The 17624-nt window shown below is 31.1% G+C and overlaps 1 protein-coding gene across 3 annotated transcripts; it reads left to right on the forward strand.

The window, feature by feature from the left end:
• On the forward strand, positions 8850-10527 carry LOC104779586. Of its 3 annotated transcripts, none has more exons than XM_019244449.1 (5): positions 8854-9136; positions 9221-9465; positions 9797-9878; positions 9987-10111; positions 10232-10527. In XM_019244449.1, the coding sequence occupies exons 2-5, from the start codon at positions 9338-9340 to the stop codon at positions 10452-10454; spliced, it is 558 nt and encodes a 185-aa protein (XP_019099994.1). In that variant the 5' UTR covers positions 8854-9136; positions 9221-9337; the 3' UTR covers positions 10455-10527. The 3 variants fall into 3 exon arrangements, with proteins under 3 accessions (XP_019099995.1, XP_019099994.1, XP_019099996.1); XM_019244451.1 differs by having other exon boundaries at positions 9800-9878; XM_019244450.1 differs by having other exon boundaries at positions 8850-9465.

Below are 17624 nucleotides of genomic sequence, written 5' to 3' on the forward strand. Positions count from 1 at the left end.
GGGGGGGGGGGGGTATTGGAAGATATGGAAGATATAGTTGCTATTATGTTGTATTGTGAATATTCTCCACCTAGAATTTAGGAAGTTATACATCTTGCTCCCCAAGCTTAGTATATTCTGTTTCTCTCTTGTATATATATGTGATGTAAGGGTTTGAGATCAATAACACAAACATTCTGAATATCTAGCAATCTCTAGTTTTACAGGAAGCTATATACATGTGGTCTATGTTTCTGCGAGCATTGCAAGCTGTCAATGATCACAGATAGTACTGACTATGTTGTGACTTAAACTGTTACTCCTAATGAAGAGATGTCTCTGGGTTCTTTCTCGAAGAAACAACGCAGCCGGGTGGGGTGGAGACTGTGTGATGATTATAAAGGTATCAACAAGCTGACCATCGGTGACAAGGATGCTCTGAACGGATGAGGTATATATGTTTTGTTTTTATACTCTTTTATGTCTTTGTGAATTACTGTAATCTGATGAAACCTACTAAGCTGCAGTTTTGTTTCGTTTACTAAGTCCATAAAGATTGTAATCATGTGTATATATACATTATTTATGCAGATTTTGCTGTCCAAGGGAGAGGAGTGTCCAGGGAGGATTATGTTGAATCTGGGTTTGTTATTCTCAAGTGATGTGCTCAAGAGTTGATCAATGTTGATCAGTGCAATCTCAGATTGAGCTTCTTTCCCATTTGATTCATTTCTCTTAAACTCTGCAATCGATTCCACAATTCTAACTGAATATAGAATACAATTTGTCTCAAGATCTGTCAATGATCTAACAGTTTATTCTGGAGAAGCTTTCTTACCACCAATTCAGAACAAACGGACAATTAAGAACAGAGCTGTTGTGGGGATGTCTACAGAACAGAATTTACATGTCTTGGATCGTCATTGCTGGAAGAAACAGCCTGTTTATTGATTCATGTCCGAAATAAAATAGAAAAAATTTGAATAAATACTTTAAACTTAATAGGAAATTTGAAATCTATACTAAAATTTTATAATCTTTGAAATGTACCTTATGTATTGAACTATATTATTATTTTATCCTCAATTTAAAATTAATTAAATCTAAATACAATATAATTAAATTAATTCATTTGAAAAAAATATTTTTAAAAACATCGTGTAAACTAGATAGTTGGAATTTTGCTAAACAAATTTTAAAAATGATGAATTAATTTATTATATACAATATTAATCAATAACTAAAAGATTAAATTAAGATAAAATAAATAAATTATGCCTTTAATTAATAATTAATTAAACGTTAAAAAAATAAACCCAAAATACAGTTTCCAATAAAATAGGGATTTAAGTTAGCTGTTAAAAAACATTTATTTATAAATTAATTTAAAAACTAAATTCTATTGTTATTAAAATTTCTAGATCGTGGATCACGATCCAATAATCTGTTACTCAATTGTGATTAAAGATCTGATATTATTTAGGAATTTACTTTTAAAATTTTATTATATAAAAATTAAAATAAAATTTATTAGATTTATTCTTTTTCCATTTATGTTTAGTTAATTTTTTTTAATAATATTAGCTTTAAATAAATATATTCACTTATAATTCTTCAAAATTTTCATTTAATAATTTTTTTTGAAAATAATTATATATTTTAATTTATTTTGAAAATTACTAAGTTTAATAAAATAATAAAAAATTGTGAGCTTGTAGAAAATCAACAGTTCAAAAAATCCACTACAGTAAAACCTGTTGGGACAATGAAAATCTATTAATTTATAGAGATTTTAATTTCTCGATAAATTAATAATTATTAATTTGTCAAGAAGTTTTCCTAATTTGGTAAAATAAAATTAAAAAAATAAGATTTAATCGTTATAACTATTATTTTTATAAAATCAATTCCAATGAAAGTAACAATTATCATGTTTTGAATATAACACTCAAAGATTTTTATATAGTAAAAAAATTAAAAATAGACTCTAATAAAAAATAATGTGTATATATATACATATATTTAGATAATTTTATATAATTATTAATTTATATTATTGATGAGACCATATATTTACAAAGATTTTCAAAATAATTATTATCTTATTATATTATCGAATTGTGTCCAAAATTACACTGGTCTCATCTTGGGACCGGAAAAAATCTACTAATTTATAGAGATTATTAATTTATCGAGTATTAATTTATAGAGTTTCTACTGTATGTAACAAATCAATTAATAAAAAAATAAATCGACATTTTTAATATAAGTCAACAAAGATAAAACATAAATCAGCAGGAATAAAATATAAGTCAACAGTTCAAAAAGTCAATCATATTAATAAGTCAACTTAAAATGAAATAAGTCTACTAAGACTAAACAAATCGACGGAAAAAAATATAAGTCAACAAAAAAACAAATAAGTCAACATCATCAAAAGTCGACTATGTAAAAAAACAATCAAACAAAAAAAGTCGATAATTTTAAAATAAATCGATGGAAAAATAAATAAGTCGCAAAAATTAAACTTTAGTCAACCATTCAAAATATCGACCTTATTAATAAATCAATGTAGAATGTAATAAGTCAACAATAAATAAACAAATCAACAGAAAACAAATATAAATCGATGAACAAAAAAAATACGTCAATTGTTAAAAAAAATTGACTATATTATAAATCCACTAGCCATAACATAAGTCAACAGTCTTAATATAAGTCGATGACGAAGATAATTAAGTCAACAGAATTCAAAAACAAAACGATTGTTCAAAAAGTCGACAATATAAATAAATCAACATTGGTTAAAATAAGTCTAAAACATTGATATATATATTATAAATTGTATAATCGAATTATTTATTTTTAAATAAATTTAAATCTAAATAATATCAACCAAAATATTTAAATTATTTTTTATTCAAAATTTTAAGATCAAAAATTGATTCATGTAATCATTATTTAAAATACAATAAATATGTTCTCATTATAATTTTTAGGGCAATTGTCATAAATACCACTAAAATAGGTTTTTGTTCCAAAAATACCGCAATTTTTTTTTTTTTCAAAAATACCACTAAAATATATTTTTTCCAAAAATACCACATAATTGAACTAAAGTTTTAATACTAAAAACTAATTCCTAAATTCTAAATACTAAACCCTACCCCTAAAAACTATACCCTAAAACTAAATGTATCAACCCAAACCTAAAAAAAAAAAATCCATTTTTTTTTAATTTACATTCTTAAAAATCAAATTTTTGTGTTTGTGGTAATTTTGGAAAAAAAAAATCTTTTGTGGTATTTTTGGAAAAAAAAACTAAAATGTTATATTTTTGGAAAAAAAAACCTTTTTAGTGGTATTTAAAGGAATTTCTCTAATTTTTATTTATTAAATAATGTATTCCAAATTTAACAACTTTTAAAAGTAATTTATTTTTAAAGTTGAATTATTTTTAAATAAAAATTAAGTTTTTATTGCTTTTATTTAATTGTTAAAATTGCTTAATAATAAGGATATTTATGTCCACTTTAATTTCAAAATGTGTAGTTTTCAAATAAATATAATATTAATTGTAATTTTCAAATTTTTTTTAAAATTTAGTATATTCTTAAAAATGTCCCAAAAAAATATTGTTACAAGGTAAGTCATTTATCAATGAATGGTGTGCTACGAGGTAAGTCTTCAACACCGTTATTGTGTTTGTCAATGTTGGGAGCTCTCATGCAAACTGCAACCACGATATCCTTGTCATCAATGACATAAACCGTATCAAGCAACGTAAGTTCCAATTTTTCTGTGGTTTAAGTTTTATTTAATATAGATGTTTATCCAATTTGGCTCTGGTTTGATGTTAATAGGAATCTGATTTACTTATGCTTAGTTTACTTTGTTTTTCTTCTTTTGTAACTTAGTCGATGTCTTTTACAAGTCTCAGATAGTTCTACACTATCTTTTAACAGTTTATCTTTCCAGCTTACAATTTTGTTTATGTTACCAATCAGACAATAACTAACTAACATGAAAAGAATTTACTAATTAAGAAAATCAGAGCGATAATAACACTACATCATCTCTTAATCATTTTTTGTCATTCGAGTTTTCTTTTTTCTCACGCTTGAGTCGCCTTGTGAACTGAGTGATGACCTTCCAAGGCTTCATCTTGAATGGCGGAATAGGAGGTGATCGCGGAGACAAAGACAGATAAAAGAACATGTGTGTATTAAGAGGTTTTTGGTCAAATGTAAAAATCAAAACCACATGATTGATTTTTTCTATAATTGCAATTGAACAAAATTAAAATTTGAACCGGATAAACTAGCTTGTAACTAAACCGAAAAGTTGATCCATCAAACCAAAAAGTTAACCTGAAATTGAAATTGAGGAAAAAAACCTAAATTTCGTAATTGGAAAAATGTTCATCGAGAAAAGTGTCAATTCCGCTTGTTTTGGTTCATCAAGTCATAAGTGGAAACTTGGTAATTTTATTTATCTTGAATTTTTGTTTTAATTTCCACACATAGATTATAGTTAGATTTTACTTATTTGAAACTTTATTCTTCTAAGGTAGACAATCAATGATGGAGGCAACTTTTAATTTAAATTTTGGGATGGAAACAGTTATATTTCTTGCATATGTTTTGCTTATTTTTTGCATATGTATACTTTATTATATATATGTAATATAATTATAACATTTGATAGATTTTTACTAAAAATAAATTATCATTAAAGTGATGCCAAAAAAAATCATCATCAAACTTGTCAAGAAAATTGAATTATTTTAGATTTTGTAAATTTTTAGTTTACCTACAGTTTTGAAATTCTCTTATTTATATTATGAATATTATCCGAAATCAATCATTTAAACTCTTCTCGTCAATCTGAAATTATCATTAAAGTGATGTCAAAAAAAAATCATCATCAAACTTGTCAAGAAAATTGAATTATTTTAGATTTTGTAAATTTTTAGTTTACCTACAGTTTTGAAATTCTCTTATTTATATTATGAATGTTATCCAAAATCAATCATTTAACTCTTCCCGTCACTCCGAAATTATCATTAAAGGGATGCCAAAAAAAATCATCATCAAACTTGTCAAGAAAATTGAATTACTTTAGATTTTGTAAATTTTTAGTTTACCTACAGTTTTGAAATTCTCTTATTTATATTATGAACTACATAAGGGCCCGCACAATGTGCGGATTTAAAAATTGTTGAAAAAAATAAATCCTAAACCTTAAATAATTTTTTTAAAATATATAAAAAAAATTATTTCCTAAAGTAAATATATAAATAATTTAACTTAGAAAATATTTGTATCTACCTTCATACATTTATTTATATTTAAATATTTTAACAATTATTACAGTAATCTAAAGCTAAATTATATCCCACTAAAACTTTTGTCAAATACACATTATTACAAATGTTATTATTGTCAAATTTTAAAACCGTTTCACAACTTATTCACAAAATAGTTTACTTGCAACAAATTCATCAAAGCAACTTCTAATAAGTAAATATGTTCTTACACCCAAAATTATTTTATTGTTAAAGTATGCTCTTTATCACCACCTATAAAATGTCTTCTAAACAAATTAAACAAATTTTATGTTGCATTACTTTCATTTTAGCATAATTATAGTTTTTATAATTACTAAAATTGTTTTGTGACATAATTTCTTTAGCCATGAAGTTTTTTTTACTCCAAAGTTATTTTGGATGAAAGACTGGTGAAAATTATCTACTCGATCACAATGACTTTATTACTAATCCAATAAAATTTGAGAAATTGAAATAAAGTTGCCATGACTCGTAACTCACATTTAAGACTTTAAAAATGTTTAAAGTCTTGACAGCCAATTTTTTGCCAATCAGACTTTTTTGGCTTTTAATTTTTTTTTTAAGTTTTAAAAGTCACTTTTTTTTTCTTCCTTGATTTCCCTTTTTTTTTAAGCATCAAAACCCAAACTTTAAATTTAAATAATTTTTAAAGCATTCTTTTTTTTCACCATTTTATATTTAAAAGCTATCCAAAAGTATATATAAATATTTTATATATTTTATTTTTATAAATTAATTATTCTCATTTTTTTTCTCTTTCTTTTAAGACCATTTCAATAATAAATTTTATTTTTTCATCATCACTAATAATACTATAAAAGAATTTTTATGAAATTCATTATTAATAAGAAAATAACATTCAAACAATGCATTGATTAGTGGTTAATGGATTTTTTACTGCTCATATAACTACTCAAAAGAAAAAAAAAATAATTAAAAGACACTATTGATATTTGCTAGAATAATCAATCACTATGGATATTTGTCAATAAAATCTTATTAAATTAATTTTTGACATAATATATATTTATTATTAATACTTATAATAATAATAAAAATAACAACTACTTTAAAAGTTGTTGGTAAACAATCAGATTTTAAAGTCAAAGTCCTTATAGCCATAAGTAATATCCGTTACCAATCAGGGCCATAGTAAAAATAAAAATTTGAAAATTATAATCAGGATGGTATATATAAGTCTTAGATAATTCAGATATACAAAATAGAAACTTTATATACAATCCAAAACATGACATATGTTATAATCATGTTAAGGATCAACGACCTATTTACTCTTCAGAAGTATCCAACTGTACCAAAAAAGCTTAGAGCTATGAACTCGTCTCAAATATTCTTGAATCATAAATTCTCATCTTATTTTTACCCGAATCAAAAGTTCTCATATATTTCTCAATATACCTTGTTTAAACGGTTTACGAACCTAATCTGATAGAAAACCACATAAATCCGGTTTGAAACCAATTTTAAAATGGTATACCATTCCAACTTTCCAAATTTGAAACCGCTTCTCAATTACTCGATCAAGCAGCTCTTGAACAAACATCAACCACCGACTTATCTTCCAAACTTATAATGCTACTAACTGTAGAATCACTTTTGGAACCTCCATCAGTGTATCCATCCTCGATTAAATTTGCGGGCATTATATATTTCGATTTCATTTCATTGCATATGATAGCTTCCATTGAAAACCCTGCACGAATCAAAGACCCACACAATAGATCGGCAAAATTATATCAGAAAAAAAATCAAAGATCAAAGCTTTCGATATAAACATGTAATGTTATGTAGATATAATGCTATTTTCTTAATTAGCTGTCCTATTATGTTTTTTTTTTTAATCTTTTGACATAACTTATGTTATTCTTTTTAAATTTGTTATTCACTATTTATTTATTAATAATAATATACATGCTTAGTGAATTACTTTTTTGTTTATCAATGTCAAAATCTTATTGAGAAAACACGTATAATATAAGTAACGTACAATGGAAAATAGATTAGTTTTGTAATTTTCCTTTTTAATTTAGAAATTTTTTAGATATAAACATGTAAATTTTATTTAGATATAAACATGTAAATTTATTTAGATTTAGTGTTATTTTCTTAATTAGCTGTTTTGAAAAATAATAATTTTTTGATATGTGTCAACATCTCATCAGTGTACTTGACACGTATCACGATCATGTTAATGGCTAATTTGAAAACCCAACTTTATATAATAAGATTTTTAATATAATAAAAAGATTAGTTCAGACTTCAATTCAAGCTTTTTTACTAAGACTGCCTTCACAAATTTTGTTGCAGTACTAAGTGTCCGAAATTGGCTAACCATAGAGACATAAAATTTATTTTTATTTTTTTATCCAAACAAAGACATTAAATTTAATGTGTTAGGTTATATAGTATAATTATACGACCAAATATGGATGATACATAGTATATTTATTTTACCATGTAGTGGTTGAGAATCTTTGTAACAGTGAAACTTTGATATGGATGACATATAGTATATTTATCTTAGTTGTTTTTTTTAAATATAATAAAATTACAATTATCTTATGCTTTGTTTTACCAAGCTTGAAAACTGTAATTTCTGATCGTTAAAATTAACAAATGTCACGATCTGATGAGTTACTAACTTTGATATTTAATTATTAAGACTGACATTTGTCACGATCTGATGAGTTTTTAACTTTTATCTCTAATCGTTAAAACTAATACGTGTCACGATTTGGTGAATTACTAATTTTGAGAACCAAGGTTTATATAATAATATATAATCCGAAATCAATCATTTAACCTCTTCTCGTCACTCCGGAAAAGGTACATAACCACAAAAACTACACAAAGAAGAAAAACGACGACTCTAAACAGTTTCTCCATGAAAACCATCCACATAAGGTTTGAAACGACGACTTGGAGCTCATGAACTATAAAAAACGCAAGGAGGACGGAGCTTGCAACAATGTAGGAGAGCTGAGTCGCGTACAATCCTGCTAACCGGCGGAAAGGGATCACGTCTCCCATCGTGGATGCTCTGTTTTTTGTATTTCTTTTCTTTTTGTTCTGTATGTTAGTTTTAGTTAAATGGGACACTTTCTTTCCACTTTCGGATATATCTCATCTACTCTGTTAGTTCGTAGCTCAAGGTAATAATCTCTTTTAAATTAGTTACGAAGTAATCTCAATAATAATAATTAAAATAGTAAAAAGAAAAAATCATTTTGTAAATTATAAACAGTTAATGTACTATAAATCTAATTAACTTTTGAAAATAGACTATTTTGCAACTATTCTCAAAAATCAAACCCACGTNTTTTTTTTTTTTTTTTTTTTTTTTTTTGACAATCCACGTGATTGATTTCTTTTGAACCAAAAACCCATTCTTTCTTCCCCCAAATTAAAATTTGTACCCATAAACAGAAATCAATTTCGTAATTGAGAAGAAAAAAACCGAAATGTCAAAAAAAGAAAAATGTTCATTGAGTTTGACAAAAANAAAAAAAAAAAAAAAAAAAAAAAAAAAAGAAAAATGTTCATTGAGAATCAAAAAGTTTCGATTGAGATTCGATTTGGAGTTTCACCGGACATTGTTGAGAATCGAGAGAAAGAGAAAGAGAGTATTGTGATTTGTGAGTAAGAAGAATCCAGCCATTTGATTGATACCACAGGACACGACAGTCTACAATGGCCAAGGAGTCTCTTCCCGTAGAAGCTAGCCTATGCATTGGTTGATTCAAATGATTTGGAAGCTCTGCCTTGTGTCAAGCTAAAAAGCTAGAGGTAGGAGTCACAGACAGTGTTACTGGACTACAAATTTGCTTTGTTGTGTTCACAACAGCTCTACTTGTTGTCACATTGTGTCAGGATTACCCTCTAGTAGCTTTATAGACGTTATGGATATGAGAATTGCTGTTGGGAAGTGTTGGTCTTGGGTAAATCTTCTCTATGATCTTGGAATCGGATCCTGGTTAGTTTCAAAAGATGAGTCGAGTCCGATCCTGGGTAAATCGAAGCGTGGATGTTGCTATAACCTTTCTCAATCAACGTTCGGATTATCCAAGATCCGATGAAACCCGGTCACGCACAGTCTCCTACGCCATTGATGATCTGTAATAGCTCACAAAGATTTGATTTTTTCTCTCTCTCTTTAGCTATAAAAATTGGATTTTTAACTTTTGTTGCAGTAAAATAGGATCTTTTTGTTTGTTTGTTAAAATAATAATTTGATTTTAATGGAATTTTATTAATTTGGTTCCCTCTATGATGTATTATTGGTGTTATAGATATGATGAGCATTTTGCAATCACTGATTTGATCTTGTATGGTCAATAATGTTGATAGATTTGAATTCTGAAATTCTCAGATTGGAGTTTATGGATATGGTGAATGTTCATTGAGCATTTTTGCAAACCATTGATTTGATTATGGTTTTTTTGATAGCAGGATTCAGAGCCAGAACCACCGAGAATCAAATCAAACGTTAAGCATAACTTGTTGCTTCTCAAGTTATGGAAAGCACCTAGTACTGTGATATTTTTGTTTCATTTACTACTATGTCTAAGTCTAACCATTAGTGTTCAAGGATTTTTCTAAATTCTAATCTTTAGAACTATATGATATATATGTGTAGGAGTTTCATAGTAGAGGATCTGGCACGGCTAAGCCAGCGACTAGTTACAGGAAGAAGAAAGCAGAGAAAGACGAGTTACCGGATGATAGCGAGCTCTACCGTGATCCTACAAATACGCTTTACTAGTAATTACACACTATTTATCAAATTTCTCATTTTACCATCTTCAAGCTATTTGGAGAATGGTTTTTGAGGTTTGAAATTTCTAAGGAATGTTTGTGTGTTCCCTGAAAGCGCTTTTACAGCACGAACCAGGGTCTATTGGACGATGCAGCTCCTGTTTTGCTTGTTGATGGTTATAATGTGTGTGGATATTGGATGAAGCTGAAGAAACATTTCATGAAAGGAAGGCTTGACGTTGCTCGGCAGAAGTTAGTTGATGAATCTGTGTCCTACATTATTTCATCTATGGCTCATTTAGAGAGAGTGAGAGCTCAAAGGCTTTACTATTGTTGTATTTGTGTCTAAATTCTTTTTGACTAATTTATAGATTCAGTTTCTTTGGCCCAAGCAACTTGGTTATGAGATGTTCTGAATTTTATTTTTAGCTTCATGCATAGAAATCTTCTCAACTATGTTTATTGTGTTGGATACATAGATACAGTCAAGAATTGCTTCGTCTTGCTTGTGTTGTGATTATGACACCGCTATCTGCAACAAATCCGGCTGATATTGAGAGGCTGGTGTCTGGTGATGCCTGAAGATGTTTGTGGAGACAAGGTATCATGCAGAAATGGAAACTAATTAGTCAGACCGAAAAGGTTTCTGATCGACCACCTCTCTGGCATATTTCTCCACATTTCGCTTTCGACTTTTTTTACTGAGAGAACAGTTATGAGGTGATGTTAGGAAAAGGGCTAGCAGTGAGACAGTATTGGTAATTTCAAATTCAGGTGAAGGGTTTATACTGGAATTACTCAGTCAGTAATAGTCAATAGTTAGCTGAAAGCATAAAGGAGCCACTGAAGTTTGTGATAAAATGTAGAGTGTGTTACAGCAATTTGAGAAAGTTTTTGTAGAAACCAAAAGGGTTGATTCACTTACCTCAAGGTGTTTGTTATAGCTTTACTTACTTTCAAGTTGTATTTGTACACAAGTTGCTTTTAAAATTGTCAATTGGAGAAGCAAATTTTGGGAAAAGAACTGTAACGGATTGTCTCTTGGCGACACAACTTTGTATGTGTGATTAAATAGAAGGAGACTACATCAATCAGTATTGCAACCAATGACCATTTTTGTGACGAAACACACATGGAGTTATTCTCCGATATACTACAGAGAACAGACTTCATACAGAGGGATTCAATCATCTATTGATAAGAAGCTAACTACTTTAGAAATATCTCAAACATTTTTACGCCGTCTTCCCTTTCTCAGCCTTGAGCCGATTTTTGAATTTTGTGATAAACCGATCAGCTTTCGTATCCACATCTCTAAAATCGGAATCGTCAGAGCTGATGAGGCTCACGATCAGAGGACAGAGGACATCGTCTCCGGAGTCTGAGAAGCCTGATGAGACGGATCAAGAACAGGACATGAAGGTGGAGACGGAGGGAAAGCTGAAGCCTGATGATACGGATCAAGAACAGGACATGAAAGTGGAGACGGAGGGAAAGTATAACAATGTATCTCAAAAGCTGGAGCAAGGTACAGAGATGACGGCGGATCAGGATAGGGCAGATCACAATACAGATACTGCGGATAGGGCTGATCACAATGCAGATACGGCGGATAGGGCTGATCACAATACAGATACGGCGGATAGGGCATATCACAATATAGATACGGCGGATAGGGCATATCACAATATAGATACGGCGGATAGGGCTGATCACAATGCAGATACAGATGATAGGGAAGATCAGAATGCAGATATAGGAAATGAGAGTAGCTGCCGCACATGTGAAGTCAAGATAAGAAGAAGTGGATCACGTGTGATGGTGAGCCGGTGGAAATGGGAAAGCAATGTCAACTTAACGGAAAACGGATAACGTTAGTTAACACTGTTTGTTAGCTCACATTTCTCATTATGCAAAAATATCTGAATTGTTGTTTTCTATTTTCTGGGTTTGGTGACATGTTCCTCATCAGCTTGCTGGAGCTTCTCTCTTGAGACTCTTGTAGATGAGAAGTTGATGTTGTGTTTCTTGTGAACGTTATATCAAGTTTTATCAATTGTGTGTTTTGAGTTCTCTGTTTTACGTTAACAATGGTATCAGAGCCAATCGTGTCCTCGTATTCAATGGCGGAGATCAAAGTTCCATCTTCAAATCGCAAGATGAAGATCCGTCGGAACATATCGTTAGAAGAGATTGAAGAGAGATGGTCGAAGGGATTATGTGTGTTCTGCGCAGAGCCGAAAACTCCCGATCACCACTTCAAACACAAGAAATTAGGGCTTCTCATGATTGATGGTGACGACAATCAGCTCCTTAATGAAGAATTTCGTGCATCTATTGAGTATTGTACGATGAATGAGGTACATGAAGCTCCAGAAGAGAAAGTGTTGGTGGAAGAAGAACCAACTCCGCCATTTCAGGTACCTATTGCTAATTCTGAGCTTTTGAGGAGTGTTGTACTTAGGGAAGTAAATTTAGGATTAGAAAATCTAGATGTGGTGAAGAACGAGAATCTGGAGCGAGAAGGGGTTCAAAAGAACAGTAATAGGATATTTGAGGTTGCAGGTGGCGTTGAGAGAGATGCGAAAGTGTTAAGAATGAAGAAGATTTGTTCTGCACACAAAGTGTTCGGTAAAATGCTTCAATATAGAGAAATGCTAGGAATAAAGAAGAAAACGAGAGGGTACAAGTCTTGGAGGTGTAAGTTCAAACAGAATTTAGCACCAAGGGATTTCTCATTTGGTTTTGAAGACACAAGGAAGAAGAATACATATGCCGCTTCTCCGTGTTTGTTCTTGGCCATCATGGTGGCAGAAAAGAGACTTATGGGACAGTTGGATACACAACAATTCCTTTTCAGATTGGATAGCGAGAGTATTCGTCATATGTCACTAATGGTGCATTATGTGGAGACATTCACTTCGACATTGTCTCTCAGTCACAGGAAAACTCACCAATTTGCAACATATACAGATTTGATGAGCGAACATCATAAGCAACACGTGGGTGATATTGATCTTCTAACGACAATAGCTGATTATGATATAAAGGTTAATAAAACTTTTGTCAGAGTAGGAAGTGCTTATAAGAAAGAGAGTGATTATCAATTGATTCAGCAAGAAGCCTTTGTTGGAGGGAAGAAATTATGGCAGCAACATGACTCTATTAGTGACATTTCCAATGTCTTAAAAGAATTGGTCAACGGTGAGCAATCAACAGTTCTCCATGTTAAACTTGTTGATGGGCAAGTGTGTGACAGAATGCTTCATAGAGGCCATCAGTTGCAGCACCAGAGGAAGAAGGGAAAGGGCTCAAAATCATGGATGTTTAAATACAGAAATCAGAAACATGGAATCAAGAGATTACACAATCATGATATAGACCTTGTTGTTTGGTGTGATGAGAAGAGTGGTTGGCTGAGAAATACACAAAACAGAAAACAATGTTTCAGTCTAGAAGTGAATATGTCAGAAGTGGTTGCCTTGACAGAGTTTGTGCATCTCTTGGTGAAATTACAATCTGATTCTGTTATTGATGTTGCCCGAACTGCTTTTGGTGTTGTTGTTGGTGAAATGAAATTTAATGTTCACAAGTTGCCTTGTCAGTTGCTCCTTTGTGTCATCCATATGAATTTGCAAAGGAAGGTACCTAAGTTTCATAAGACTTGGAAATTCAGGTTCAAAGATTTGAATTTTCAAAGGATTCTGGCACAGTTTGGAGTACAACAGCTGGGGTGCGGAGTGGTGCTGCTACAGTTGACGAACAAAGGGGGATTTGGGTTCCTACAATCAATTTCGGGGCTGGTGTTGTTGAATTTGGTCAGTCCTTGGGACTGTAAGGCGTATGAATTCTTAGGATTGATGCAAAATTCAAGCGATGATGGGGCTGAGAGTGTTCCATTTCTGAATGTGGCTGCAAAACAACCTCTCTTGAGGGCAGACCTGCAGAACAACTCTCCGACCATGCACAAAATTGCAGATCTTAAGAAAAAGAAGAAGAGAATATGTTATAAGACATGGATGTTCAAGTACAAATATGTACAAGAGGGTGTCAAGCGTCTGTTTTCTTCCTATTTGAGCATGACTTACTATTTGGCGGTGTGGCGTTATTGGAGATTGAAGTTCAGAATGTGCTTGTGTTGTCTCTTTGTTCTGCTGCAGCAGGAAGTGTCGTACAGCTTATCAAGAAGGGAATATCAAGTAGATGCATTTTTGTTTCACACAAAAGATTGCAGGGAACAACAAATATCAATTTTACAATGCCTGCAATAGTTTACACTTGAAGAACAATTTATTGTGGAGAATACACTCGTTAAGGTGGCCGGTACATGCTGACATGTTCCTCATCAGCTTGCTGGAGCTTCTCTCTTGAGACTCTTGTAGATGAGAAGTTGATGTTGCGTTTCTTGTGAACGTTATATCAAGTTTTATCAATTGTGTGTTTTGAATCTATTGTGTTTTGAGTTCTCTGTTTTACGTTAACAGAATGCAGATCAAACGAAGGAGCTGGAAGATCAAGCTCCTCGTCCTCCTCCTCATAGTAGTCTCCATTATGCCTAAAGAGATAGCATGAAACACATGCTAGGGCGATTAAAAATAGGAACAGCTCGAAACTCCTCTCCACAAAAAGTAGCCAAACAATCTCCTTGAGAAAAAAACAAAGTGGAGGAAGGAGGAAAAACGTAATGAGGATCGAACATAGCAGCGCATACAAGAGCTGAACTTAACTGTATCCGATCAAAGTTCCTTCCATATTCTGTTTCTTTGACTCTGATGAGAAAATTAATTGAGATGGAGAGGAGGATAAAGAACCGTTTAAGATTCAAAGAAAGATACATAAAAATGAATAATAAATAGTCGCATGTGAAATGCGGTAAGGAAAAATTAAATTCAGGCAGCTCCACTTTTGTCTTTTTGTCTGTTTTCGTCGTGCTTCAAATGTAACTCTGCAGCATGAGAGGGCCAAAGCGGTTACCGCCAAGTATGACCAAAGACAAACATATGTTGCCAAAATATTAAATTCTCAATTTATAAGGTAAAGAAACATATATTCCGACCAAACGCAACTCCGTCAATGAACGTTTGAAAAAGAAAACCCCGTTTAATTAAAGCGGCGTCAGTTGTTTATTCAAAACTCAAAAATCCCGAAATGAACTCAAACAATCTATTTGAAATAATCAATACAATAAAACTTTTTGGTTTCTAACTAGGTGCTAACAGCTCAGCTTTTGTATTGAAGCACACATCAAAAAAAATTTGTAACCAATTAAATTATAACAATTAATATAACTCATCTTTTTTTTTTGCCAAGAGAGACAAGCGAAATTCTATTTTTTTATGTTTCTTAATTTTGGGGACTAAGAAAGATTTCTAGGCTGTGAATTTGAGATGGGTATTGATAAGATATGTGTTTGAAACTTGAAATTGAAGGAGTAAGGAGATCGGAGGTAACATGTAAATTTTAGTCAACACCACCAGAATCTGTAAATTTTGACTAAAAAGTAATATGAATACTTTGATTTGTTACACATATGATCATGGTTAGGGAATCCGGTGATCCCGCACTTAATATAGTTGAACACAAACATGGTTTAACTCTTCCACTGAAAGATGCTAGGAAGATTTTATATGATCATTAGTTTTTGTTTTCTTTCTGCTTGGAAAAAATCCACAATAAAGAATTTAAGCTCACCTTGCAAAGTTGTCACGTCAAAGCTATTCTAGAGTTGTGCAAGGTATGAATTTCCATGGTCCTTGTTGATTGCCATGCCACATAAAACGTGGCATTTACTTGGCATTAATACTGGCTTTTCTAATAACTAGGAATAATTTCAACATCACTCTCTATGTTGAGGCCAATGCATTAGAATCTGTCTTTGAAAAAGTTTTGGCTGTTTTTTAAACTTTGCAGATAGCCAAGACAAGGAAGACGGTAGCTATGGCATATGGAAAGAGATGTGGAGATGCCAATATTCCAGTGTTACAAAGATTGGTACTTGTGTCTATTCTAGAAACCCTTGACAGAAGCCTGCTGCACATTTTAATAAGTTAAATTTTTATTATTCTCGTCTCTGTAGGTTCAGTCACGCCATAGATTAGCTCGCGTCCTTGGTTATGCACACTTCGCAGATTATGCTCTTGATCGTAGAATGTCAAAGACATCAATGAGGGTTTGTGAAGAACTCTTAAGTGATTAGTTTAGCATTCTTCATTGCTTGTTTGTACTGACACCCTTATTTGGAGGACGATTTGGGAATTTGTTGTTTATTGAAAGAGTTTGTTGTACCGTGATGAACGAGAGTGTTACAATGATTTGTCTTTTTTTTGTTTATGCCTTCTCAGGAACTAGGTTCTCAACACCATGTTCTGTTTTTAATTTCTTTGTTAGGTAAAAGAGATACGAAACAAGATTTGGACATTCAAGTTCCAAAGAAGCAGAAGAAAGACTTGATTGCTGTTGTTCATAAGGAGAAAACTGAAATAACAGTACCGAATTAGCTAGAACCTAGCAGTTCTAACTCATCAGATTCTTCTGAATATGAGGAAGAGCTAAAGGTATAACGCTAGACTCATTGTTTAATTTGTAATGAGCAGTGTGACAAATTTAGTTAACTTAAGTTTACATTTAGGACAATTTCCTCCATTAGAAGGCGAACAGACTGCAGCTCAATTTCCAGGAGACTGGGTCTCGATAGGACACAGCAGTCAATGGCTGTGGTACTCCGTTTACGCTAGGTAACGTTTGCTTTGACTAATGTAATACAAACAAAGTATTAATATCATTTTGTAACAAAGTTTGTTCTTCCTTTTGCTATTAATGTGTCTTTATTCTTATGTTAATACAAAAATAATGAGAGCAAAAACTCGTGATTTTTGCAGGCATTGGCAAAGGAGCTAGGAATTAGAGTGGTTCCGACCTTTAAGCATTTTTTCCCTTAAAACAATATTCACTATTTGAAAAAACAAAAAAAACAAAAAAAAAAAACAACAAACACTTCCAAACCAAGTACATAATATACTTTAATTGACATATAAAAAAAAATCAATAAAAAAAAACAAATACAGCAAATCAAAACCACACAATGAATTATCCACAAAACAATTCACAGATAAAATGCTAAAAATATAATGAATCTCAATCCAACACAAACATACAAAAAAATATAAAACAATACATAATTAAAAAATCACACACAATAATTAAAATTACAAAAAAAACACATAAAAACCCTCCTGCGCGGGTAATATCCTAGTAGTAATAATAATAAATAAATATTTGTTAAATCGTTGTCCAAGCTTTTTTACTAGGGTCCTTTCATAATTTTCATTGTAGCTACAAAGACTCTTAAGAACTACTAGTGGCTTTCAGAACATGCATGCGTCATCGTGAGAAGATAATTCCAGAACATAAGGGATATATATATGAACTAAATGAGATATAAGATTAACTAACGATACATCACCTTCTTTTTTCTTCTCTTCTTTTAGCTATAAGATATATGTATAACCATTACCCATAA

Source organism: Camelina sativa, chromosome 4, assembly GCF_000633955.1.
Source record: "Camelina sativa cultivar DH55 chromosome 4, Cs, whole genome shotgun sequence".
Taxonomy (NCBI): Eukaryota; Viridiplantae; Streptophyta; class Magnoliopsida; order Brassicales; family Brassicaceae; genus Camelina; species Camelina sativa.

Coding starts and splice junctions, on each gene's coding strand:
- LOC104779586 (XM_019244450.1), top strand. CDS start 9,338: ATGAGTCGAGTCCGATCCTGGGTAAATCGAAGCGTGGATGTTGCTATA. Junction 9,879..9,986: donor CAAGTTATGGAAAGCACCTA/GTACTGTGATAT, acceptor ATATATGTGTAG/GAGTTTCATAGTAGAGGATC. Junction 10,112..10,231: donor CCTACAAATACGCTTTACTA/GTAATTACACAC, acceptor GCGCTTTTACAG/CACGAACCAGGGTCTATTGG.